The sequence below is a fragment of the Suillus discolor genome, assembly GCF_016758755.1.
Source record: "Suillus discolor strain FC423 chromosome Unknown F5147scaffold_3, whole genome shotgun sequence".
NCBI lineage: Eukaryota > Fungi > Basidiomycota > Agaricomycetes > Boletales > Suillaceae > Suillus > Suillus discolor.
The window spans coordinates 117,093-140,195 of record NW_024541250.1 but is presented as its reverse complement, the minus strand read 5'-3'; the positions used below and the strand labels follow the sequence as shown (position 1 = coordinate 140,195).

Here is a 23,103-nt window from a genome sequence, read left to right as displayed (position 1 = left end):
CTGCGTGCAGCCGTTGTTTCTAATCACACAGCAACCAATTTGCAGCTGTGTTGCAGGTTGCGAATAGACTCGGAGATGTCGAGTACTGGCCAGACATCAAGTACTGGTTCACTCCCACCTCAATATCTTGTCCGTAGCTTGAATTAAGGACCTCCGGTATTTGATGAATGGATTTGAATCCTCCCTCCAACAGTCTGCATCAAGTAAGTCATCTATCAGTGTTCGTTCTTAATGTGACATAAATAGTTATCTGTATGCGTGACCACTAGCCAGTGTCCCTGTGACAAAGCGGATATCCAATCGTCTCCGCTGTCAACCACATAATCCGAACAATCCACAATTTGTCCTGTATATCCTTGATAAGACAGTTGTCATCATGTCATCAGATGTCTACTGTACCGTCACGGGATGGACCCTGAGGGACCATACGGGCTCTTCTCGGGCTATAGGCTGTCAACGTGTTGTTGACTAGGCCCCATCGGTGATGGAATACCTCCTGCGGCCACGTAGCCCCTTTAGCATGAGGCGCTCCTGCAGGGTCAAGTTCAAGTATTGGTCTTAACCTGTAAGCCCGACACTTGCTGGTGCATAGTGTTATTCACTTCCATGTCAATGCAGTCCGCAGTCCATAATACGTTCTCGACAAACAAGAAAGAAGATGATGTGGAAGAGCTGGAACATATGCCGGCATCTAATTCCCAAACAGAAGCAAGCCCTCCGGATGGCGGGTTTGGGGCCTGGGGGACTGTTTTTGGGTGGCAAGTCGTGTCTCAAATGATACCCGCATGCTGTCTCTAACAATCACGATGATGCCCAGTTTCCTCATGCAATTTTGTGGCTTTGGGTTGGTTCTAGCTCCATTCGTTCGAGACACATCAGTCAACAGCATTTCAACAGATACATATCGTCTTTCGGAGTTTACCAAGGTACCCATCAGTCGTATGATACTCTATCCAAAGTTGATAAACGACCTCGGAAGATTATTACACACGAGTTTATATGACCAACTATCCACCATCTGCAATATCGTAAGTGAATATGCATTTACTCTGCAGTTCTTGGTCTCACTCGGTATCAGATGGATTGGTGCATTGACCTCGTTCCTCACAGTCAATGTCACGTTGATCTCAGGTCCGCTGTACGACCGAGGGTGGTTGTGAGTTGCTATATCTTTATCCAGAGTCAGTCGTTAATTCCTGCACAAATTACGGATAGTTATCGATTGATGATCGTGGGGTCGCTGCTCCAATCACTGTCCTTGTTCGCCTTGTCCTTCACGAAACCTGGTCAGTTTTACTTGGTGAGCAGCCCGCCCAATCTTGTCGATAGGATACCTATACGCCGCGACCAGGCTTTTATGGTTCAAGGAGTCGTTGCTGGGTTTGGGATGGGCCTAACGTACGCTCCCAGCATCGCGGTCGTCTCTCAACACTTCTCCTCCAGAAAACGCACGTTGGTGATGTCTCTCGTCACATCCGGTACACCGCTTGGTTCCATGATTCATCCAATCATGCTCAATCGCCTTTTGAATGGTACTGTTGGCTTTGCAAAAGGCGTTCGCGCCAGTGCGGGTTTTGTCAGTGCTTTGTTGTTGATCGCTTGTTTATCCGTGCGTACAAGAGAACTGCCAGCACCGACTGTCGGTTATACTGTAGTGGCACGAAAATGCTCTCGCGAGGTTCTCTTCGTCCTCATGACCGTTGGGTGTGTATCTGGCATACCCCAAAAAATTCACAGCCTTGACAACTGATCATGCCTAGGTCAACACTATTTCAGATTGGGTTTTACTTCCCTCTGTTTTACTTGCAACTGGACTCTACCAAACATGGACTTGACATCAATTTCTCGTTCTACTCCGTACGCCCAGGATTATCCTCTTTATTATCAATCCTCAACTTGCTTTAGCTTGTGATAATGAATGCAGCCTGTTTTATCGGACGCTGCATGACAGGAACAATTGCGGCATATATGGGGGTGTTGAACTCCACGATCGCATCCACTGTCGCATGCAGTGCCATCATAATATCCATGATAGCTCTGAGGGACACGACCAGTGTGGTCGTCTTAGGACTTGCATATGGCTACTTTTCTGGAGTTTGTATGTGTCACGCTGCAGCTTGTGTAATTCCTGGCGCTGACTTTCCAAGTCATCGCGCTGATAGTCCCATTGGTGACTGTCTTGACGCCTGATTTATCTGAGCTAGGGTTGGCTTCTTTTACATTTGCATTCTGGTGATGCTGACCCTCATAAATGCAGAGCACGAATGGGCATATGTTTTACCTTCACTGGTACGTATCATCTAGCTCTGTCTCGAAACTCCTGACAGAGCGCGAATGGTCAGCCTTTGGTGGATTACTTGGTGAGTAGTTGCTTTCCGGTTTTTACCTGCCATTGAACCAATATTTTCAGGCGGCCCAATATCAGGTGCTTTGCTCGGTTCTCAATATAAGTGGTGGCTAGCGTCACTCTTCAGTGGGGTGAGTAGCCCACATTGTCTCTGTACTTGCGCGAGCCCTATGCTAAAGTTTACATCCAGTTGGTCTCCCTTGTCGGAAGTTTGATATTCATGGTGATGCGCCTGGTTATATACCACCGAAGAATAAATGGGAGCCCATCCATAGCTGGCGGGGACACGTGAACTAGTTTTGGATTCTATCGAGGCCGTTATTCACTCGTGCTAGATGATTGGAAACATGCGATGATCTTCGGTCGTTTCTTTTTATTGGCACACTTGTGCCATTCCATTACAAAAGCAGATATTCGTACCTATATTTGCGCAATCTTTCTCCTTATTTACTCCTGAAGATAAGCACGCATGGGATAATGCTGTATACACACGACAAATCACTTCCGAGATCTAGAACTGTGCGAAAGAACGTGAAGACCTTGGCGGCCATTGAAGGTAGTTGTGTAAACTAGTCTCAAAGGAAATTGTTTGCGATCGACCGTCGAACTCGAGCAGCAGGGATGAAGAGAAAGCGTGATACACGGAATACAGTGGTTCTCGAGATTGTTAGCTGAGCAATTGTACTTCAACAAATCGAGGATGTAGAGCTTTTATCCGTGCACAATCCCTTTTCAAGAGAACTTGTGTTGTATGGCGCATATACAATTTATTTTGATATCCAGTCGATGAGGAATTTCTGGCACAGTAAGCATCACGATTCACTGAAGTAGTTTGGTATTTTCTCAGGTGCGTTAATAGGTGTGATCCTCACGGAAGCTGTATTAGCGCCAGAGGTAAAACCGACGACAGCTAAGTCGCCTTCGGGAAAAGTAATGGAACCGTTATATTCCATATTGATAGTGTTTGCTCTGATATCGATACCTCGACGCATTTTTAAAACCGGCTGAAAGGTGCAGCTGGTGGTACCATGTACGGCTGATAGTGTTATGAACAAGCAACTTACAGGTGAAAAGGAGGGGAGGGCACGCAAATGGCTTGTTCGACTTACTCGATTAACAACACTCCCCATCAAGCCAGGAGAATCTGCTATAGATCTGATATGCTTTGGCTTGTGTTGCGGATTTGTCGGTACCTTAAGGAGGTGCTGCAGCCTGTGGGTGGGTTCAAAATCTGAGATATATTTATAGCCTGTCCGAAGTCTTGGTGTCCTTGTACGAGCTGCGCAAGGAGCTGCAGTGGGGCACCTCCATCTGTGCCTCTAGGAGATGTCAATTCTGGTCGGTGTCGAGTGAGTTATTGGTTGACGACACAATAGGGGGCGATGCATGAGAGCATTTGGCATGATAGGAGTTCTCGAACTATTGGTAAAACAAGGAATAAGACGACAAACGGAAGTGTTATGATTAAAGCTTAAAGGTTGCAGCGTTGAAGGTCTGCTAATCCTGAACCAGAGTCAGGCCGCTCTTTTCATCAGTGATAATCCAATGAACGAGAGTTTCTTCTCGTTCTTCCTTCCCTTCCAGCACTATATGGCAACAACCTGTACTTTTCATGGATTGGTTAGTATTTAAAACGCATCTAGGTACCAAGTATAATCAGGTATTTACTGTGAACAGAATGAAGGGATTAATATATATTGGGCAGTTGAAGAGTGGCAGCACGAATGTGCTGCACGATGTGCAGTGGCAGCGTGGTAAGTGTGGAACCGGAACCGAGACAGCCTGAGTGTCTTATAAATGGGTTGAAATCCAACTCTACTCACGACACACAGGATCGATGACTACGGTAATGCTCCTCATCAACTTCATATGCTACTGACCGTTTATCCTCGTGTTTAGCGATATGCTAGGATTGCGCGATGTAGCAAAAAAAGTCTATCTTACTGTGAGAAGGCGCCAGCCCCCGGCGCAGACAACCCAGCCTGAACTAATAGAAACGGTGCGGGTGCACACGAGCTCAGTGGAGGCACTCGCGTTCTTCAAAGACGGCCGACGGATCGTCACTGCTTCGATGGATAAAACATTGCGCATCTGGGACGTGGAGAAAAGAGCATTTATAGGATGGCCATTCAAGGGACACAGGGACATTGTGATGTCAGTTACCGTATCGCCAGACGATAGGCGAATTGCCAGCAGTGGAGAAGATAATACCATCATCATCTGGGATGTCGAAAGCAAGCAAATGGTATTCAAACCGCTGGTGGGGCATACACGCCGTGTGTCCTCGGTGTGTTTTTCCCCCGATGGAGAGAGACTTGCAAGTGGGTCATGGGATGATAGAGTTATTATAAGGGATGCAGAGACCGGCGCTGTCCTCTCAACACTCGAGGGTCACGCTGGTTCACACGTTTTGTGTGTCGCCTTCAGCCCGGACGGGCTAAAATTAGCATGCGGCGGATCCCGTGGTAACATTTGGGTTTGGTGCACCGATAACGCCGAGCTTCTGTTCAAGATCGACGCTCATGGTGATTGGGTTAACAGCGTTGTGTGGTCGCCTGACGGCCAGCAACTTGTCTCCGCATCAGATGACAAAACAATCAAGTTTTGGGACTCCTCGAATGGTTTCCAGATCGGTCTACCTTGTACTGGTCACACTGGGATAATTTACTCCCTGGCCATCTCTTCTGATGATTCCTTCATTGCCACTGCCTCGCACGATACGACTGTACGCTTATGGAGTACAAAGTCACATCTCCAGATAGGACAGGCACTCAAACACACCACATATGTTGACTGCGTCACAATTTCTCCTAGTGGAGAACTACTTGCGAGTGGAGACTGTGATGGGAATATTTGGCTCTGGTCGATCGAGAACATACTTTCTGCAACATTTGCGCTGGATTCCTTACACCATTTCTATTTTGCACATCGTAGTAAGAGGAAGCTTGAACGAAAGCTCTATGTGGAGGCCCTTTCGGATGCGAACAAGGTGCGGACGATATCTATCTTTGTTTCAACATTTGTGACGATGTTTGTAGGTTATTGAGCTCAACCCTTCGTCTTATCTCGGGTACGAACTGAAGTATGCGGCTCTTCGTGGAGCACGACACTATGATGATGCGTTTAAGGCCTTCAAGATAATGCTTTCCATGTTGGATGATGCACCCGACCCGCATATACGACGTAAGCTCAAAACAACTCAGGTGCCGACTTGAAAATGATATATATATATTTGCAGAGCTCCGCCAGAAATACGTCAGTCCATCTGAAGTAGAGGATGCTATTCGACGAGCCATTCACGCCAAACTGGAAAATGCCCCCCTTCGGCTAATCAACACTTCTACTGGACGTTTGTGCAATCGAGATGTGCAAATCAACATATTCATTGGAAGCACAGGGTACAAAAAACTTTTGCATTCATTTGACATGCATGCGCCCCTCAAAACGGAGCCCGTCGAAGAAGCGGTCACAAAGTACTTCAGTTGGGTCATGTTATCCCATAGGTGGGAAAGGAAGGAGCCGCTATTACACGACATTCAGGACAAGGTCATATATGAGTTGAATCCGGTCGGAACCATGGTGAAGTTGCAGAAGTTCTGCAAAGTTGCTCGCGATGCGGGCTATAGCTGGGCATGGAGCGACACATGCTGCATCGACCAGGACAACAATGTTGAGCTCCAGCAATCAGTCAACTCCATGTTCGTCTGGTATCACCACTCAGCGCTCACCATCATCTACCTATCAGATGTTCCTCCTTCGTCAAAGTCAGGCGCGCTCGCCAACAGCATTTGGAACACACGAGGATGGACTGTTCAGGAGTTCCTCGCTCCTAAAATTGTTCTCTTCTACCAAGCAGATTGGAGCCTATATCTCGGCAACCTCTCACGCAACCACAAGCAATCTTTCAGAATCATGAATGAGTTGGAGCGTTCAACTGGCATAGATGTGCGGGCGCTCATCCACTTCCATCCTGGGACAAAAGATGCCCGAGAGAAACTTCGATGGGCATCGAACCGAGACACCACGAGGGAGGAAGACATCGCCTACTCTTTGTTTGGCATCTTTGATGTCAACCTTCCTGTTATCTATGGAGAAAAAAGACAAAAGGCGCTCGGACGACTCTTACAGGAGATCATAGCCCATTCGGGCGACATCACGGCCCTGGACTGGGTGGGACAATCGTCCAACTTCAACAGTTGTCTCCCGGCCGATATTTCCTCATACAAGGCTCTGCCATGCATGCTATCATCTCTATCTGAACACGGCATACAGGAGTCGGTCTCCGCGCTGCGAAACGACATTGTGGTTGTGGAGTCGGCTTCAAAACTGTATGCCACTCTGGAGAATCTTAGCGTTCCTCGTTTCGCAAATGCCAGACTGCAATTGCCTTGCATCGCATTTACTCTCACAGAAGTTAGGCGGAGGCCTGGTCAAGATGAAGCTAGACGTTTCGCTTATGACATCAAGGCACACGGCTTACAAGACCTGCTGGTCACGACAAAAGACAAACTAGTTGAATTCTGGCCTACAAGGCGTACTCGGCAGACATTCATGCTCGTCCGTCCGTGGAATCGGTATGATCTCGGGCTGATTAACTTTGCGGACGAGACGCAGACCATAGAAGATTGGCCCGAGCCTGGATACAACGAGTCAATTACGCAAGAGTTGAGGTTGATCGTTCGCCTTGGACAGCCTTTTGGCGCACTTTTGCTGGCGCAGCAGTGGGGTGGAGAGTATAAGAGGATCGCTTCGGATAACAATATTATTGCGCAAGTCAGAGACATGACTTCTGTTGATGATATAATGGACGTCAGGATGGTGGAGATATTGTAGCCTCGAAGAATCAGACGTTTTCATTCCACACCTTGACAGTACCTCTAGAATTCAAAGGCAGGAAGAGCTCGATTCGTCAACAAATTTCCACAGTCCAAAAAAGGTCGTCGGACCGGCAATTAAGTGTGCCGCGTCTCTTGTTCTCTCGTGACTCAGTGAGAGGTCCACGCAGTTTGTTGTGGTTGTAAATTGCATAGTACACAATTGGTGATACAAGTCTCAGGAAGGCATCATCTATTACTCTAGTCCGAGTTGACATGTCAGTGAGTCTGAGATCCTTGCGTGAAGCCGTCGTTTACGTGTCTGACCAAGCAGCAACTAGTGTAACTTGCAGCGTTGGGTGCCATTGCGGGTTGCGACAGGCGACAGCTGATAGGTGACCAGGTGGGAGGGGTCTCCGTGACCAGACCAGACCGTTTACTTCTATCGTTCGTAGCCCTCAAAGTAATGGCCTACAGTCAAGGATACCAGAATTCGACTAGCAAACGGTCTCGAAGGTCATCATGATCTGAGCATCGTCCCTCTTCAACTTTTAAGATCGGACGTACACCATACCTCTGTATCCCCTGGCAGTTTTGGTCAACAGATTCAAATCCTTCCTCAAACAATCTTTGCAATAAGTAAGTTATCTTTCCGTGTGTGTTCTTAGTGCTCTAAGTAGTCATTTGCATGCGTAGCTACTGTCCATGTGACAAAGCGGATGCTCAATCGCCTCCGCTGTCAACCAATCCGAACAATCTGCTGTCCTAATAAGACAGTTGACATCATGTCATCAGGTGTCTACCACCACGGGGATAGGCCCTGACAAACCCTACGGGTTCGTCTATGGGCACATTCGATCGCCGTCAAGGTTTTGCCGATGTCCTGTCAGTGATGTAATGCGCCTCCTACCTCGCAGCCCCTTTATCACGAGGCGTCCTTGCAGGGTTAGGATTAAATATTGGTCTTAATCTGTAAGCCTCACATTTGCTGGTGCATAGAGTTTGACCCCATTCACTTCCATGTCAGTAAAGTCCGCAATCCATGATACGTTCACGAAGGACAAGAAAGAAGATGATACAGAAGAACTAGAACAAGAATCAGGCCCTCCGGATGGCGGGTTTCGGGCCTGGAGGACTGTTTTTGGGTGGTAAGTCGTGTCTCAAATGATACCCGCATGCTGTGTCTAACAATCATGATGCCTAGTTTCCTCATGCAATTTTGTGGCTTTGGGTTAGTTCTAGCTCCATTCGTTCGAGACACATCAGTCAACAGCACTTCAACAGATACATATCGTCTTTCGGAGTTTACCAAGGTACCCATCAGTCGCATGATACTCTATCCAAAATTGATAAACGACCTCGGAAGATTATTACACACGAGTTTATATGACCAACTATTCACCATCTGCAATATCGTAAGTGAATATGCGTTTGCTCTGCAGTTTCTGGTCTCACTCGGTGTCAGATGGATTGGTGCATTGACCTCGTTCCTCGCAGTCATTGTCGCGTCGATCTCAGGTCCGCTGTACGACCGAGGGTGGTTGTGAGTTGCTATATCTTTATCCAGAGTCAGTCGTTAATTCCTGCACAAATTACGGATAGTTATCGATTGATGATCGTGGGATCGCTGCTCCAATCACTGTCCTTGTTCACCTTGTCCTTCACGAAGCCTGGTCAGTTTTACTTGGTGAGCAGCCCCACCAATCTTGTCGATGGTCTACCTATACATTGCGACCAGGCTTTTATGGTTCAAGGCGTCGTTTATGGGTTTGGGATGGGCTTAACGTATGCTCCCAGCGTCGCGGTCGTCTCTCAACACTTCTCCTCCAGAAAACGCACATTGGTGATGTCTCTCGCCACGTCTGGTTCACCACTGGGTGGAATTATTCATTCGATCATGCTCAATCACCTTTTGAATGGTACCGTTGGCTTTGCAAAAGGCGTTCGTGCCAGTGCAGGTTTTGTCAGTGCTCTGTTATTGCTCGCCTGTCTATCCATGTGCACAAGAGAACTGCCGGTATCGACTGTTAGTTATACTGTAGTGGCTCGAAAATTCTCTCGCGATGTTCTCTTCATCCTCATGGCGGTTGGGTGCGTTGCATCTGGCATACTCCAAAAGGATTCAGTCTTGACAGCTGATCATACATAGGGGAACACTATTCCAGATCGGGTATTACTTCCCTTTGTTTTACTTGCAACTGGATTCTACCAAACATGAAATCGACGTCGATTTCTCGTTCTACTCCGTAAGCCCAGCATCATTCTCTTTATTGTCAATTCTCAAATCGCTTTAGCTTTCGATATTAAATGCTGCTTCATTTATCGGACGTTGCACGGCAGGAATAATTGCGGCGTATGCGGGAGTGTTGAACTTCACGATCATATCCGCTGTTGCATGTAGTGCCATCATAATATCCATGATAGCTCTGAGTGATATGTCTAGTGTGGTCGTCTTAGGACTTGTATATGGCTACTTCTCTGGAGTCTGTATGTGCCACTCTGTAGCTCGTATAATTCTTGGCACTGACTTTCCAAGACGTCGCGCTGTTGGTCCCATTGATGACTGTACTGACGCCTGATTTGTCTGAGCTAGGGTTGGTTTCTCTTACATTTTCATTCCAGTGATGTTGACCCTCATATGCAGAGCGCGAATAGGCATATGTTTTACCTTCACTGGTACGTATCATCTAGCTCTGTCTCGGAACTTTTGACAATGCGCGAATGGTCAGCCTTTGGCACATTACTTAGTGAGTAGTTACTTCCGGTCTTCGCCTGCCTTTGAACCAATATTTTCAGGCGGCCCAATATCAGGTGCTTTGCTCGGTTCTCAATATAAGTGGTGGATAGCGTCGCTCTTCAGTGGGGTCAGTAGTTCACGTTGTTTCTGCATTTGTGCGAGCCCTGTGCTGAAATTTGCATTCAGTTGATCTCCCTCATGGGAAGTTTGATCTTCGTGGTGATGCGCCTGATTATATACCGCCGAGGAATAAACGGGAACACCTCCATAGCTAGCGGGGATACGTGAAGCAGTTGTTCCGTTGGATTATATCGAGGCCGGCGTTCACTCGTGCTGTTATTGGAAATATGTGTATGAAATGTTAGTGTATTGAACGTGTGTGCAGAAGCACGAATATTCTTGGACTGATCTATCACCAACCCCCGGCTTTAGATTGAACGGACAACAGCAGGCAACGTCTAGTCTCCGATTCGCAGACGCTTCCATGGTGATGAAATCATTGACAACCGACGTACTCCGCTTTCATGCCAAGATAAAGAAACAGGACTAGATTGAATTCATCTCCATAGTGTCAACGATCATCAAGCATCGCTTCTTATCTCCACCAGTCTTTTATCCTCAGATGAAAAACCATACTTATGACAGGGTCAGATGGTCATCTCAAAGGAAAAATGACCGGCGAGCACCAAAGCCGAACATTACTCACCAATAACTCAACTTTCGCATCATTAGGTAAATCGTTGGTGTTCACTTCTAGTGCGGCTTATCATCCGATTCATTCCGTATGCGTAATAGCCAGTGGAACAGAGGTGAGCCGCCATCATGTGGCACTAGTCCGCGACGCCACGCACGTCGAGCAAGGTTTATTATGTCAGTGAATATCGCTGGCGCAGTGGCCTGAAACGGAAAGAATGTTATCTGGAAAGCTTGTTTTCGGGGCGTAAAGCAAAAAATTCACCGGAAATGAATAGTGTCATCGCGGCACGTCCCCCCCTAATGCGGCAAAATGGTAATCTACTCAACGTTTTTTCCTTGTGGAAAGTCGTCCAGCCAAGGTCAAACCCGGTGTCAATCACGCAAGCCGAATAGTTGACTAAATTTCCCTGACGAGGTGACTGTTATCATGTCATTAGGTATCCATCCTCCGATCACAAGGGCGCAAACCCTATGAGACCCTGCAGTCCAAGACTCTTATAAGTATATGGCACCCATCGAGATGACTCGCTAACACCTGTCAGCGATGTAATGCCAAGCAGTCCCTTTAGTATGAGGTTGCAGGGCATCCTGGCAGGGTCAAGGGTGTCAGCGTCCAAGCGCGCGTCACTGATTGAACCACATGCTTTTTACCCACTACAGGCTGCATCCAGTCGTATCTCTGAGAATATATTCCTGTAAGCGCTATAGGAAGACAGGTTGGCGGCGGTTTTAACGAGCAGACGAAAACTTTAGGGGGATATCGCTACCAAGCTAGTCCAAGATTGCTCGTCCTGCCAGTATTCTTCTACCTTCGCCTATATTTAGAAAGAGTAGATAAATGATACGCGGATAACTAACTTTAGGCGAGTCTAGGCTAATGTTGCTGCCGCCCGGTTGAGCCGAACCACGGTTCGTTCCAGTAATGGTTGGGTTCGGGAGGGTCCAGAGGTGGCTAGTTGCACCCCAGATTATGGGGATTTATTGTGTACAGCCGCTAAAAATCGTTCCGTCAGTTACCCATAATACGTACAGACTTGAAATAAATATGTAATTGGCGTGCTTGAGGACGTCAATTGAGAGATGCGTATGCTCCAATTGTGAACCTATAGGATCAAAACGCGGCATCGTTATTCTCGGGAAGCCGCCATACTGTGAAGTGATTCGTTATGTGCACATAGGCGTGAGGCGATCATCGGTGGTACAGGTAAAAAGGCAGGAGGGATACGCAATGAAATAATAATTGGAGGCATGGGGGCCTTAAGTGCAGCAGAACTCCGGTTCACGAGAGTGAGAGATGTGTCGATACCGCCGACAATGACAACATTCCTTCTCGAAGTAGACTCGGACGAGTCACGACACGGTTAATGATTTCCCGTTCAGTCTTTCCCTCATTCTCTTGCGACGTAGAGCTATCCAATACGCTGAATCAATTGGCGGTAAACTCCGAAGCCTGATTTTGAATGTCGATCATCGAAGTGGACTCAGCTTTTATCATAACCAGAGCTCCACAACGGAGCTCCGATTCGAACTATTGGTAGGGTGCGATCAACTCGTCGTCTAGTACGCTTCTGATTCAGATGTGACTCCAGTTGGCGTGATTTAGCGTTCTCATCTGCGTCGACGCAGGACATATGGGGATCCTTTATGAAGGGAAGTTGGAACTGGCCCAGAAGTTCAAGCCGGCAACAAGCCAATCCGAGTCCGACTCGTCGTGGTACAAAATCAGACGACCCCAAATTTACTAGATTAAGACGGCAGCAATATTTTACGTACCTTTTTCCCGCTACACGGTGCACCCTACCACGACTCATTGGTTTACTGACGTTGATTGTCCTCGTTTTCCAATATGTTTTACTTTTTCTAGATTTTGTCGAAATTTGGCAGCTGTGGTCTCTGTGAATGGCGGTGTCTTAGACTCGTAGATCGCTCTGGACAGACTGGCTGCGCCAGCACACCCTAAACAACGAAGACGGCCTCCTGAGAAGTTCAATGCCACAATGGTCCTTCTACCTCCCTGGCCAATCAAGTTAGGTTGCATCAGCGCCACGACGACCACATAAATTATTTCGCGCATACAGAAAATCTCGAAACTCTATTGGACTCGGATAAGTCGATCGTTTCATATATCTGTCAGTATCTCTAGAAAAGTGAACCAAGACTCATGCAGAGTGTTAGCCACGAAGATTTGCCTGAGGGCTAGGGCCCTTGGCACACCCGAAACACGAAGACGGCTCAACATTGGCTCCATCTGGTTCTTTCATTCCGGCTCGAGATTTCGCTGACAGCAAGACGAGCTTGGCTTATAATCCCCAAGCCCAACATTTGTCGACATTATGTTTTACGCGCCCACCAGTTCCTTCGATGTCTATGGCTCAGCCCAGAATTTGTGATACGCTCATGAGACACGAGAAGTCGAATGCTCTGGAAGAACTGGAACATGTGCATCCATCTAATTCCTCGCCACTTCCTTCAGAATCTGACCCTCCAGATGGCGGGTTTTGGGCGTGGGCAACTGTTTTCGGGTGGTAAGTTCTCTCAAACGAGGCTCGTGAGATGCGTATATCACATTCACGACACTCAGTTTTTTGATACAGTTTTGCGGTTTTGGGTTCGTTCTGGCACCATTCTTTCGAGACGATATTTCACAGCACTTTGACAGATATGTATCGTCATATGGAGTGTATCAAGGTGCGCAGCGGTGATATGATTGATCATACACATGGTTGACACAAGAACTAAGATTTTTACACGCGAATTTACCTGGCCAATCAACCACCGTCCGCAATATCGTAAGTGAACGCACTTACACTCTGGAGTCTGTTGTCTCAGTCACTGTCAGATGGATTGGTGCATTGACCTCGTTCCTGGCGGATAGTATCACCTTGATCTCAGGACCGCTGTACGACAGAGGATGGTTGTAAGTTGCCACATGTTGGTAGTTTTTTTTGGCACTAACTTCTGATAGCTACCAATTGATGATTGTAGGCTCGGCCCTCCAGTCAATATCCTTGTTCGCGTTATCTCTCGCAAAGCCTGGTCAGTTCTACCTTGTGAGCAGCCATGATGATTCTGTGAACGGGCTGTCTATATGTGACGACTAGATTTTCATTGTTCAAGGTATCCTTTCGGGGATTGGGATGGGTCTAACGTATGGTCCCTGCATGGCGGTTATCTCTCAGCACTTCTCCAAGAGACGCACGTTGGTGATGTCTCTTGTCGCGTCCGGTTCACCAATGGGTGCCGTTGTTCATCCGATCATGCTGAATCATCTTTTAAACGGCACTGTTGGCTTTGAGCGAGGTGTCCGTGCCAGTGCAGGTTTTGTTAGTGCTCTATTGTTGATATCTTGCCTATCCATGCGCACGAGAGCACTCTCAATGTCAAAACCGAATACAAGCTATAATGCAGCTGTGCGGAAATGCTCTCGAGATGTTTTCTTCATCCTCATAACCGCGGGGTAGGTCGCTTTTGGCGCTTGCGCGAGTTCAATTCGAAGTATTCACAGCTGAGTGTGTCTAGGTCAACAATATTCCAGATCGGGTATTACTTCCCTATATTTTACTTGCAACTTGACTCTATCAAACATGGGATTGACGTCCATTTCTCGTTCTATTCCGTATGTCTGATTATGTCTTCTTCGTAGTTGACTTCTAACACGTTTTAGCTTGTGATCATGAATGCTGCTTGTGTCGTGGGCCGCTGCACAGCAGGAATAATTGCAGCGTACACAGGGGCATTAAACTTCACGATGGTATCCACTCTCGCATGCAGTGCCCTGATCATTTGCATGATAGCGCTGAGCGACGTAGTAGGTGTGGTTGTATTAGGGCTTGGATATGGCTACTTTTCTGGAGTTTGTATGTGCTGCACCACAGCTTGTGTAACTCCTGTCACTGACTTTCCAAGATGTTGCGTTGATGGTACCGTTGGTGACTGTGTTTACGCCCGACTTGTCCGAGCTAGGGTTAGCTTCTTCTACGTGTACAGTCTGGCGATGTTAATCCTCATATGCAGAGCGCGATTTGGGATATGTTTTGCTTTCACTGGTGTGTAGCACCCGGCTGTGTCTTGGAACTACTAACAATGCGCGAATGGTTAGCCTTTGGTGGATTACTTGGTGAGTGGTTGCTTTCCGGTCTTTATTTGTCATTGAGCTAATATTTTCAGGCGGCCCAATATCGGGTGCTTTGCTTTCCTCTCAATACAGGTGGTGGATAGCATCGCTCTTCAGTGGGGTGAGGAGTTTTGCATTGTTCCTGCATCATGCTGAAATTTTCATCTACCGTTATAAGCTCATCTGTTTTGTCGGAAGCTCCATGTTTGTGGTGATGCGCTTGATGATATATCGCAGACGAAAAACGGAAGAGACACTAGCCACCCACAACGCGTGGAAATGAGGTGAACTACGTGTTCTATGAGCGCTTTTCCTTCGGGCCGATATTTGTTTGTCTGTTCAACATACTCACCCTTGTGCTGTCGGCGCGATGTTATAGTGTACACCTACGCGCATTTTGAATACATGGGTTGTATACGTATTTGCCACTGCCTAGGCCTGATGGTTCAATTTGCCGTCATGCCGAGTGCGATTTTTTCATAGTCCGCTATATTTATCGTTGTATATCCTAGAGCAACAATTGCAATTGCATTTCGACGTCGGCTCATGCACAAGTGAGCCATCATCAGATTCATCGACGAATCATCGTGTGGCAACATTCCCAGCTGGTAAGCTCTTTTTCCAGATTCTATGTTACTCTTAATTTTTTGTTGTAGGCCACGCAGTTGCAACTTCGCGACCGATCACGATTCACCGCCATTTCCGCTCACCTCATGCCTACAACAACTGACAAGCCCACGCGCCAGATACACTATTTGGCAGTACCCGTCAAGGTAAGCTGAGGTTAAGCCAACCTGGGCAAAGGCAATCCCCGATCCGGCGGACTCGAAGTTCTACGACTAGCCCGCGGTGTTCTCGACCTCCGGCGAACGGACCCAAGGCTTTGTATAAGGGAAATTATATTTTGCATCACCCACAACCCACATTGAGTCCACGAGACATTTTGTGCTTGTTTATACTACCATAGACAATCTACGAGAATATTTGGGGGATGCGTTACCGCAACTTTGCAACGCGTGAACAGAACTGCCATTTTCATCTCTATCCCACACATTTGCCAAACGTATGGGGCGTCCGCGTCAGTGGCCTCGGGGCCCTCATCTCTGAGTTGAGTAATAACATTTGAGCAAGTTGTAGCATTACCTTGCGCTTCCCCTCAGGTGAGTGCATTCCCTTACGAGTATGAATTGCTCACAAATGATTCAAGGGCAGGAAATGTGCTAATGCTAACATACTGTGGCTCAAGCGATGTTGGTGACCTCACTCCAGGGAAATCCTATCAAGGGTGTGGTTTCGATTTGATTTCTATATAGTTTTTTTCTGCATGTTTGTGTATCCCCTTATGGTATTCAATGTGTATATTTCCTGGTTTCGGCATATATTCTCTATTGTTCTCTTCGTTATTTTTCTTCGGTAAGTTGTCGGCATTCATTCCTAGTATAACTGATTAGGTCACTCTCCCGACAGGGCAAGTATTGGATTTTATTTCCCTCGGATCCGCCGTCGGCCACACAAGCCGGACAGTTGGTAATCTTACTTCAAATATTCCAGACAAGACAGCTGTTATAATGCCGTCAGGTGTCTATGATCACAATGATGGACCCTGCAAGACTATGGATTACTCTATACCTGCATTTAGACCGCCGTCAATGACTTGACCACGACTTGTCGTACCCTCTTACCAAGTAACCCCTTTGGAATGGGGTTGCACAGCGCTCTTGCAGGGTCACAATCAATATTGTCCCTATAAATCTGAATACCTGCATCTCCTGTGCATAACACATTACTTACCCGCCATTTTCTTCGATACCGACTATGGCACAGGACGAATTCCGCAATGAGGTTACCACGGACGAGAAGTTAGACGTTCTGGAAGAGCTGGGACCCAGACAGTTTCCTGACTGCCCAACACTGTGTTCAGATTCTGGCCCTCCGGATGGCGGGCGTCAAGCATGGGCAACTGCTTTTGGATCGTAAGATGTTCTCGAATGGTATTCACAAGTTGTGCGCCTGACATTCGCCATGTTTCCTAGTTTTTTGATACAATTTTGTGGCTACGGGTCGGTCCTAAATCTGTCCGATTGAGGCATCAGCTGATAGCTCTCAAACAGATACTTAAACTCTTTTGGAGTCTACCAAGGTAAGTACACAGCAGTGGGATCAGCTGTGTACGTGGTGGACAAACAAACTTGAAAGATTTTTACACACGAATTTATCTAACCAACCAACCACCGTCTACAATATCGTAAGTGAATGTACTTTTACTCTGATGTTTATGATCTCAGTCAGCGTTAGATGGATTGGCGCATTGGGCTTCTTCCTAACCGCCAGTGGCACCTTGATCTCTGGTCGACTATACGACAATGGGTGGTTGTGAGTTTCATACATTCATAATCGGTTGTTCATCACGCTGATTGCTGATAGCTACCATTTGGTGATCGTGGGCTCGTTGCTCCAATCTCTGTCCCTGTTTGCGTTATCCTTCGCTAAGCCTGATCAATTCTACATGGTGAGCAGCCCTGCTGATCTCATCGGTGGGCTACCTATATTTGTGACTAGATCTTTATATTTCAAGGTGTCCTTACCGGGCTGGGGGTGGGTCTAACATTTGGTCCCTCCATGGCGGTCATCTCTCAGCACTTCTCGAAAAGACGCACGTTGGTAATGGCTCTTGTCGCGGCCGGTTCACCACTGGGTGGCATTAATCATTCGATCATGCTGAATCACCTTTTGAATGGTACTGTTGGCTTTGCGGGAGGTGCCCGTGCCAGTGCAGGTTTGGTTAGTGCCCTGTTATTGATCGCCTGCTTGTCCATGCGTACGAGAGCACTGCCGACACCAACTATCAGTTTTAGTAAAGTGGCACAAAAATGCTCTCGTGATGTCCCCTTCATCCTCATGACCGCTGGGTAAGTTCTTTTTGGCATCCGCATGAAGTCTTTGGAGCTGATTACGCCTAGTACCACACTATCTCAGATCGGGTTTTTCTTCCCTACATACTACTTACAACTGGACTCTATCAAACATGGGATCGACGTACAATTCTCGTTCTACTTGGTATGTTCAATAATTCCTTATTCTCTGTCGACTCTTAACCCGATTTAGATTGCGATCTTGAACGCTGCCAATGCCGTTGGACGTTGCACAGCAGGAATAATTGCAGTGTACACAGGATTGTTGAACTTGACAATCGCATCTGTTACTGCATGCGGCGTCATCATCTTGTCTATGATAGCTCTGAATAACATATTCGGTGCGGTTGGGATAGGCATTGCATATGGCTACGTTGCTGGAACTTGTATGTTTCACATTGCCGCTAGTGTAATTTTTGGCACTAATGATCCAAGACATCTCGCTGTTGGTCCCACTGGTGGCTATCTTGACGCCCGACTTGTCGGAGCTAGGGTTAGTTGCATATTACACGTATTATTGTCTGGCCAATCATGTCGACCTCCTATACAGGGCACGGATGGGCATATGTTTTACTTTTACCGGTGTGTATCAGTCAGCTCTGTTTCGTAATTCCTGACAGACTGTGAATTTCAGCATTTGGTGCATTACTCAGTGAGTATTTTTTTTGCCGCGTCTTTATCTCCCATTGTATTAATGTTTTCAGGTGGCCCGATAGCAGGCGCTTTACTTTCACCTCAATATAGGTGGTTGATACCGTCGCTCTTCAGTGGGGTGAGTAGTCGTGATCGTCCTCGCTTTTCTCCTGCTGAGCGTCTTGTGGCGATAAGATCATATGTCTTGTTGGAGGTTTGGTGTTAGTGGTAATGCGCTTGATAATGCACCGGGAAAGATAACCCATAGCTTGGCGCAGAACCAGGCGAACTATTTGCTCTACTAGTGAGGTCTTTGGTCGGGGCCGGTATGTACTTATAAGCACTGACTATCTTGCGATATGTGATAGATGTATTGAAAACGTGTGCGGACATAGATGCCCATGGTCTACTTATATAACACGATGTTGAATTAACCCCTAGATCAATAAGGATCAATCTTATCTTCGATCTTGTCTTATCCGCAGTTGGACTTGGGACTCTCGTGGTTAACATTAGCCTGGCTGAGAATAACAATAACTTAAACTTCCTTTCGACCTCAAAACAGCACAGACACCACACCAATCGGAGTAGTTCCACGAAGCAACACCTCAACTATCGTTCGCCCGGCGACTTACGACACTAGCTAGACTTAGTGTTTTGGCTGAGCACATCACTATTCTTGTCAAGCACCATCCAGACCGCGGCTCTGAGCTTTCAACCACGCTATTCATAGAGTAACTGGAGGAGTTCCGAACTTCCGAGGTGTCTTCGTCTTCTGCAGCCGTTTTATCAACATTGGACGGGAAAACTCCCTCATTATCGATGGTGGATTCTTATGCCACTGGTAACTAGCCGGAGCTCCTGAATGCAAGCGCCAACAGTTTCGGTAATCTGATGGAGTGGGAAGACCTGCCAGCGGCCATGGCACTTTCTCGCGTTGTTCCGCCCCTGGGTGCCAGATTCGGCGGAGCTACGCATACCGCTTCACTCTTCTGCTCCGCTCACAGCCTTGCCTCGCGCTGTCATAGCCCGAGGACGGACTTGATGAGCGTCGGAGAAGAGCGTTTCATCGATTGAGCGCACGCTATATCAGGCGCTCACATGGAAGGAACGACTCGGACAGCATTTGTCTTTCTTTTATTGGTCTACTACTACTCCAAGGGGATATCGAAGCACCCAGGTGCGTCCTTTGAGCCATATTATAGTTCTCTCAGCCACTGGCTGTTGCTTTTTGCTTCATAATGATCGCTGGTGAGATCGGAGTCGCTGAGATGAATCGTGCGTACTGTTGATTGATCACGATCCGATGGTACCTGTTGATGGCCTAGTGATACAAGTGGCATACTCGTACGAGGTGACGATATCGATACGTCTGGTACCCAACTGATACCTTGAGTGTCGAGTGCACCGATCTTTGTTCAAGAAGAGCATCAGATACTATCCAATTGTAATCAACCAATATCAATCGATGCGGCTAGATTCCAGGATAAGAACAAACAACAACCGAGCGAGCCTAGCCTGCGCACTGCCAAGACTAACCTGTAACCTGTGCTCGCATGTTCAAGCGATCCTCGGACTCCTCGTGCTCGCCAGATTGCGTTAAAACTGCGCCAGGTGATCATCACCCCCATGTCAGGTGGGTGAAGACGTATGAACGTGTTCAAGTCACGCACATACTGGCTGGACCTCGGATGAACGTATATAAGGGCTTGTTCGTCGTTGAATTAATTGACATGTATCTTTCCAAGTATTGGTGCTCGTACTGCTGCCGAGTGCTCTTGATATATTCTATCGCATTCCCCACTTTTGTCTTTACATTCTGATCGGTCACTGGCGCGCACACTCGACAGCGCTCTAGGCCTCACACCACGAAGTATGCCTCAGCCACAATCTCAAGATCCACAAAAGACGCATAAAATCCCTTTTTATTGATATTGATACTGACGCAGATAATGCCAGTAGATACGACGATAGATAGATACTGACTCTGACTTGGCCTTGGTTTCGAAGAGAAATATATTGGTACATTTTCGGTGGAGGATGTATGGGTAAATGGTAAGTGCTATGATATGATATGAGCACCGGGAAGGAGGAAGGAAAGCGTTCACCAATTGGTGGGCGGATGAGTGGAATGGCGAGCGAAGGAATAAAATGGTGGGTGGATGGAGGATGGAGGAACTAAAATGAAGAGAACTTCCAATAGATGATGGATATTGGAGGGAGGGAGTGGGTAGACGCAAAGGCATCGGCTTCAATGGTGTTGCAATGCAGATACCAAAATAGCGTCACCGGGCCATGCTGCCCGATTGCGACGGCGGTGGGTGGGTAAAGCTAAAAGGCACTGTTCGGGGTAGAAATTCCATCAGACCCCTGCGCTCGTATGGGGCAAAGTTCAAGAGGTGGAGGCGTTATGTAGTCAAGAACGACGAAAAGACCCAATAAGGAGAAATAACACAGGAAACCAAAGCATGGCTATGAATGATACAGTGTGCATGGGAGGCAGGTGATAAAAGACAGATAAAACGCGGGAAAAACACATGAAAGAATATCGTGCAGTCATGAAGGGACGTGAGCATGAGCATGATGAAGTGGATGTGCCAGAGCTGATGGGTGTAGATATGCGAGGCGTCTGCGATGTTGCCAGCTGAGACCGTCATATCTCCATATTGCGCTCCTCCCCAATGACCACATCATCCTCCCGGATTTTTGAACCAACATCCTCTTTCCTCGCACGCACGCGCCCCCGACCACGTTCTTCATCCTCGCCCCGATCCTCAACGTCCATCTCCCACTTCCTCTCAGCTTCCCATGAGGGTGGCAGGGACGTTTGTGACGATACGAGGGAAAGTCTGGATGATTCTGCAGAGTTTGAGTTTGAGGCAGAGCGGGAGGAGGGGGTGGGGGTTCCGCGGATTGCTGCCAATTCGCGCTCGAGAGTGCGGTTGCGCTCTTCGAGATCTCGGCCGCGTGAAGCTTGGACGCTGACGAGCTGTTGGAGATAACGGATGTACTCCACGGACTGGGAAGCGGAGTCAGTAATTGAACGATTTTCAAGTGAATCACCACGAGGAAAGGCGCATATATGCAGTAAATAGATGCGCGTATCTAGCAAATGAGCGTATATGGTGCAACACAGCGCATATAGGCAATACAAAGCAAAAGCACCGTCCAACCGCCAAGAAATAAAAACAAGAGAAATAGATAAATCAGGATGCCCACCTTCCTCAAAATCATCCCCTTGTTTGCCTTGATCATTTGCGGTTCGGAGCCATTTGCGGTAGTGATCCCGTTCGTAGGGATACCGCCATTCACACCACCATTCGCATTACCTCGGCCTGCTCAGGAACGTCAGAATGTGCCTTCCACAGCACGCAAAAGACGCACCATCATCTCCATCTTCGCTTGGATCCTTTTTCACAGCATTCCCGTTGGGAGCGCCGGGTACCCCATGCTCAGGAACGTCAGCGAGACCCTCATCAGAGTTTGCTGCATCCGGGAGGAGGGGGAGTGAGAAGAGATCGCTGTTTTCCACTGTAGGTGAAGTTGCGCTGAGGAGTGTGGGGGATGTTGGAGCAATGAGTGGGGCTATGGTTATGAGTTAGATCCGAGGATTCAAAACGAGAATGAAAAATTAAAATTAGGAAAGGGAGGCCGAGGACCGCGAAAAGGAAGGAATACCCACCATCACATTCAAACAACACCCCTGGAATTAGCCCTGCTAGCTCGCCGATTCTTTCGTTGATGTTGTCTCTCCGCCTTCTCTCAACAGCATTATGACTCTCCCGCCTTCTTCGTCTCTTTTCTGATAGACCATCGCCATCATGCTTTCCCTTGGTAGAGGGAGGGGGAGAAGTCGTGCTGCTCCCAAGCATGCCCAAAGTAGAGACTTCACTGGGACTGATTCCCATGCTAGGAGTTCCGGTACGGCCATTAAAACTACCATAATTTACAGCCACATTGTTTTGCGAAGCAAATGAACCGGGTTGCGTGGGGTATGAAGTGGTTGCCGCATTATATCCCTGGAACCCGCCAAAGGAATGAGTGAGACTGTCGGGTGTGGGAAGCGAGTATTCGCCTTGACCGGGAACAAAAAACCCGCCCATTGTTGAACCACCACCCCTACCGGGGATAACTATGGCGTGAGGACGGGGGGGTGGGGGTGGTGAAGTGCCGGATACATGTGAACTAATGCTATTAGCTCGGCGATCGCGGCGGGAGGTTCGGGTGGGGCCGATGCTTGGGGGGCGTGAACGGCTACGGCTGGGTGAGTTGGGGTTGTGCGGGGATGGGGTGTGGCGGTACGCGAAATGTGATGGCGGATCTGGGTGTGGTTCGTACCGCATACTGCTATTTAAGGCAGGAAGGGTACTGTTAAAATGGAGATCATTGGTATGTTGTTGTTGGCTGTTTGGATAGATATCGGTTGATGATGGAGGTCGGTAATGGCTAGTAGTTGTAGGAGCACTGATATCAAAGATATTGTGACGGTACGGGTCTGCATCATATGTACTGCGTTCGTGCGATGCATGGTGCGGGTGCGAGTCGATGAGTGTTGCAAGATCGTCGGCGAAGTCGATGGCACTACTTGGTGTTGCAGGTTGATGATGAGAATGAGCTTGAGCAGCGCTTGGAAATTTACGAAATGAGTCAGGAAGAAAAGATAGGTTTGGTGGCATGAAAAGATTGTTGGGAGAGGTTGGAGGGGGTGAGGTAGGCGTCTCTGACAGGGAGGAAACGGTGTGTGCAGGTGAAGGAAGCTGAAAACCTTCTTGTCTTACTGTTGTTGTACTATAGCTGGACATGAGAGGATGAGGATACAAAGTGGAAGATGTGGATACTATGTGATTTCG

The 23,103-nt window shown here is 47.7% G+C and overlaps 6 protein-coding genes across 6 annotated transcripts; 5 read left to right on the top strand and 1 right to left on the bottom strand.

Moving 5' to 3' along the window:
- Nucleotides 1-359: 359 nt before the first annotated feature.
- F5147DRAFT_666231 (MFS general substrate transporter) lies at nt 360-2,846 on the top strand. The gene is made up of 17 exons (XM_041435158.1): nt 360-394; nt 506-569; nt 617-680; nt 705-758; nt 818-844; nt 898-926; nt 980-1,028; nt 1,079-1,156; nt 1,216-1,300; nt 1,352-1,704; nt 1,761-1,857; nt 1,906-2,098; nt 2,148-2,205; nt 2,258-2,289; nt 2,343-2,360; nt 2,411-2,478; nt 2,538-2,846. Exons 5-17 carry the CDS (start codon nt 825-827, stop codon nt 2,637-2,639), a joined length of 1,182 nt encoding a protein of 393 aa, XP_041298795.1. The 5' UTR covers nt 360-394; nt 506-569; nt 617-680; nt 705-758; nt 818-824; the 3' UTR covers nt 2,640-2,846.
- A 1,156-nt stretch (nt 2,847-4,002) lies between these two features.
- F5147DRAFT_832549 (WD40-repeat-containing domain protein) lies at nt 4,003-7,348 on the top strand. The gene is made up of 3 exons (XM_041443817.1): nt 4,003-5,336; nt 5,386-5,530; nt 5,586-7,348. The coding sequence occupies exons 1-3, from the start codon at nt 4,251-4,253 to the stop codon at nt 7,178-7,180; spliced, it is 2,826 nt and encodes a 941-aa protein (XP_041298794.1). The 5' UTR covers nt 4,003-4,250; the 3' UTR covers nt 7,181-7,348.
- An 833-nt stretch (nt 7,349-8,181) lies between these two features.
- Nucleotides 8,182-10,088, top strand: F5147DRAFT_564916 (major facilitator superfamily domain-containing protein; the record flags this gene model as incomplete). Its single annotated transcript, XM_041430738.1, has 11 exons — nt 8,182-8,309; nt 8,366-8,392; nt 8,446-8,474; nt 8,528-8,576; nt 8,627-8,704; nt 8,764-8,848; nt 8,900-9,252; nt 9,311-9,407; nt 9,456-9,648; nt 9,698-9,755; nt 9,914-10,088. 11 exons carry the CDS (start codon nt 8,182-8,184, stop codon nt 10,086-10,088), a joined length of 1,272 nt encoding a protein of 423 aa, XP_041298793.1.
- A 2,724-nt stretch (nt 10,089-12,812) lies between these two features.
- Nucleotides 12,813-15,232, top strand: F5147DRAFT_182988 (major facilitator superfamily domain-containing protein). Its single transcript, XM_041428445.1, has 14 exons — nt 12,813-13,119; nt 13,176-13,202; nt 13,254-13,282; nt 13,335-13,383; nt 13,434-13,511; nt 13,560-13,644; nt 13,696-14,051; nt 14,114-14,210; nt 14,259-14,451; nt 14,501-14,558; nt 14,609-14,640; nt 14,694-14,711; nt 14,762-14,829; nt 14,887-15,232. Exons 1-14 carry the CDS (start codon nt 12,956-12,958, stop codon nt 14,989-14,991), a joined length of 1,359 nt encoding a protein of 452 aa, XP_041298792.1. The 5' UTR covers nt 12,813-12,955; the 3' UTR covers nt 14,992-15,232.
- Nucleotides 15,233-16,182: 950 nt separating this feature from the next.
- Nucleotides 16,183-19,330, top strand: F5147DRAFT_800686 (major facilitator superfamily domain-containing protein; the record flags this gene model as incomplete). Its single annotated transcript, XM_041443271.1, has 14 exons — nt 16,183-16,681; nt 16,742-16,768; nt 16,820-16,848; nt 16,905-16,953; nt 16,998-17,081; nt 17,133-17,217; nt 17,268-17,617; nt 17,669-17,765; nt 17,814-18,006; nt 18,056-18,113; nt 18,171-18,202; nt 18,255-18,272; nt 18,325-18,392; nt 19,106-19,330. Exons 1-14 carry the CDS (start codon nt 16,524-16,526, stop codon nt 19,328-19,330), a joined length of 1,473 nt encoding a protein of 490 aa, XP_041298791.1. The 5' UTR covers nt 16,183-16,523.
- A 1,372-nt stretch (nt 19,331-20,702) lies between these two features.
- On the bottom strand, nt 20,703-23,103 carry F5147DRAFT_182915 (helix-loop-helix DNA-binding domain-containing protein). The gene is made up of 4 exons (XM_041428444.1): nt 21,936-23,103; nt 21,638-21,838; nt 21,473-21,588; nt 20,703-21,272 (listed from the first exon to the last, which is right to left on the bottom strand). The coding sequence occupies exons 1-4, from the start codon at nt 23,053-23,055 to the stop codon at nt 20,907-20,909; spliced, it is 1,803 nt and encodes a 600-aa protein (XP_041298790.1). The 5' UTR covers nt 23,056-23,103; the 3' UTR covers nt 20,703-20,906.

Coding starts and splice junctions, on each gene's coding strand:
- F5147DRAFT_666231 (XM_041435158.1), top strand. CDS start 825: ATGCAATTTTGTGGCTTTGG. Junction 1,301..1,351: donor AACCTGGTCAGTTTTACTTG/GTGAGCAGCCCG, acceptor CGCCGCGACCAG/GCTTTTATGGTTCAAGGAGT. Junction 1,858..1,905: donor TCAATTTCTCGTTCTACTCC/GTACGCCCAGGA, acceptor AACTTGCTTTAG/CTTGTGATAATGAATGCAGC.
- F5147DRAFT_832549 (XM_041443817.1), top strand. CDS start 4,251: ATGCTAGGATTGCGCGATGTAGCAAAAAAAGTCTATCTTACTGTGAGA. Junction 5,337..5,385: donor CCCTTTCGGATGCGAACAAG/GTGCGGACGATA, acceptor CGATGTTTGTAG/GTTATTGAGCTCAACCCTTC. Junction 5,531..5,585: donor ACCCGACCCGCATATACGAC/GTAAGCTCAAAA, acceptor ATATATTTGCAG/AGCTCCGCCAGAAATACGTC.
- F5147DRAFT_182988 (XM_041428445.1), top strand. CDS start 12,956: ATGTCTATGGCTCAGCCCAGAATTTGTGATACGCTCATGAGACACGAG. Junction 13,512..13,559: donor CTGTACGACAGAGGATGGTT/GTAAGTTGCCAC, acceptor AACTTCTGATAG/CTACCAATTGATGATTGTAG. Junction 14,830..14,886: donor TAGCATCGCTCTTCAGTGGG/GTGAGGAGTTTT, acceptor TACCGTTATAAG/CTCATCTGTTTTGTCGGAAG.
- F5147DRAFT_182915 (XM_041428444.1), bottom strand. CDS start 23,055: ATGTCCAGCTATAGTACAACAACAGTAAGACAAGAAGGTTTTCAGCTT. Junction 21,589..21,637: donor AAGCGAAGATGGAGATGATG/GTGCGTCTTTTG, acceptor GTTCCTGAGCAG/GCCGAGGTAATGCGAATGGT. Junction 21,273..21,472: donor AGGGGATGATTTTGAGGAAG/GTGGGCATCCTG, acceptor TCCGCTTCCCAG/TCCGTGGAGTACATCCGTTA.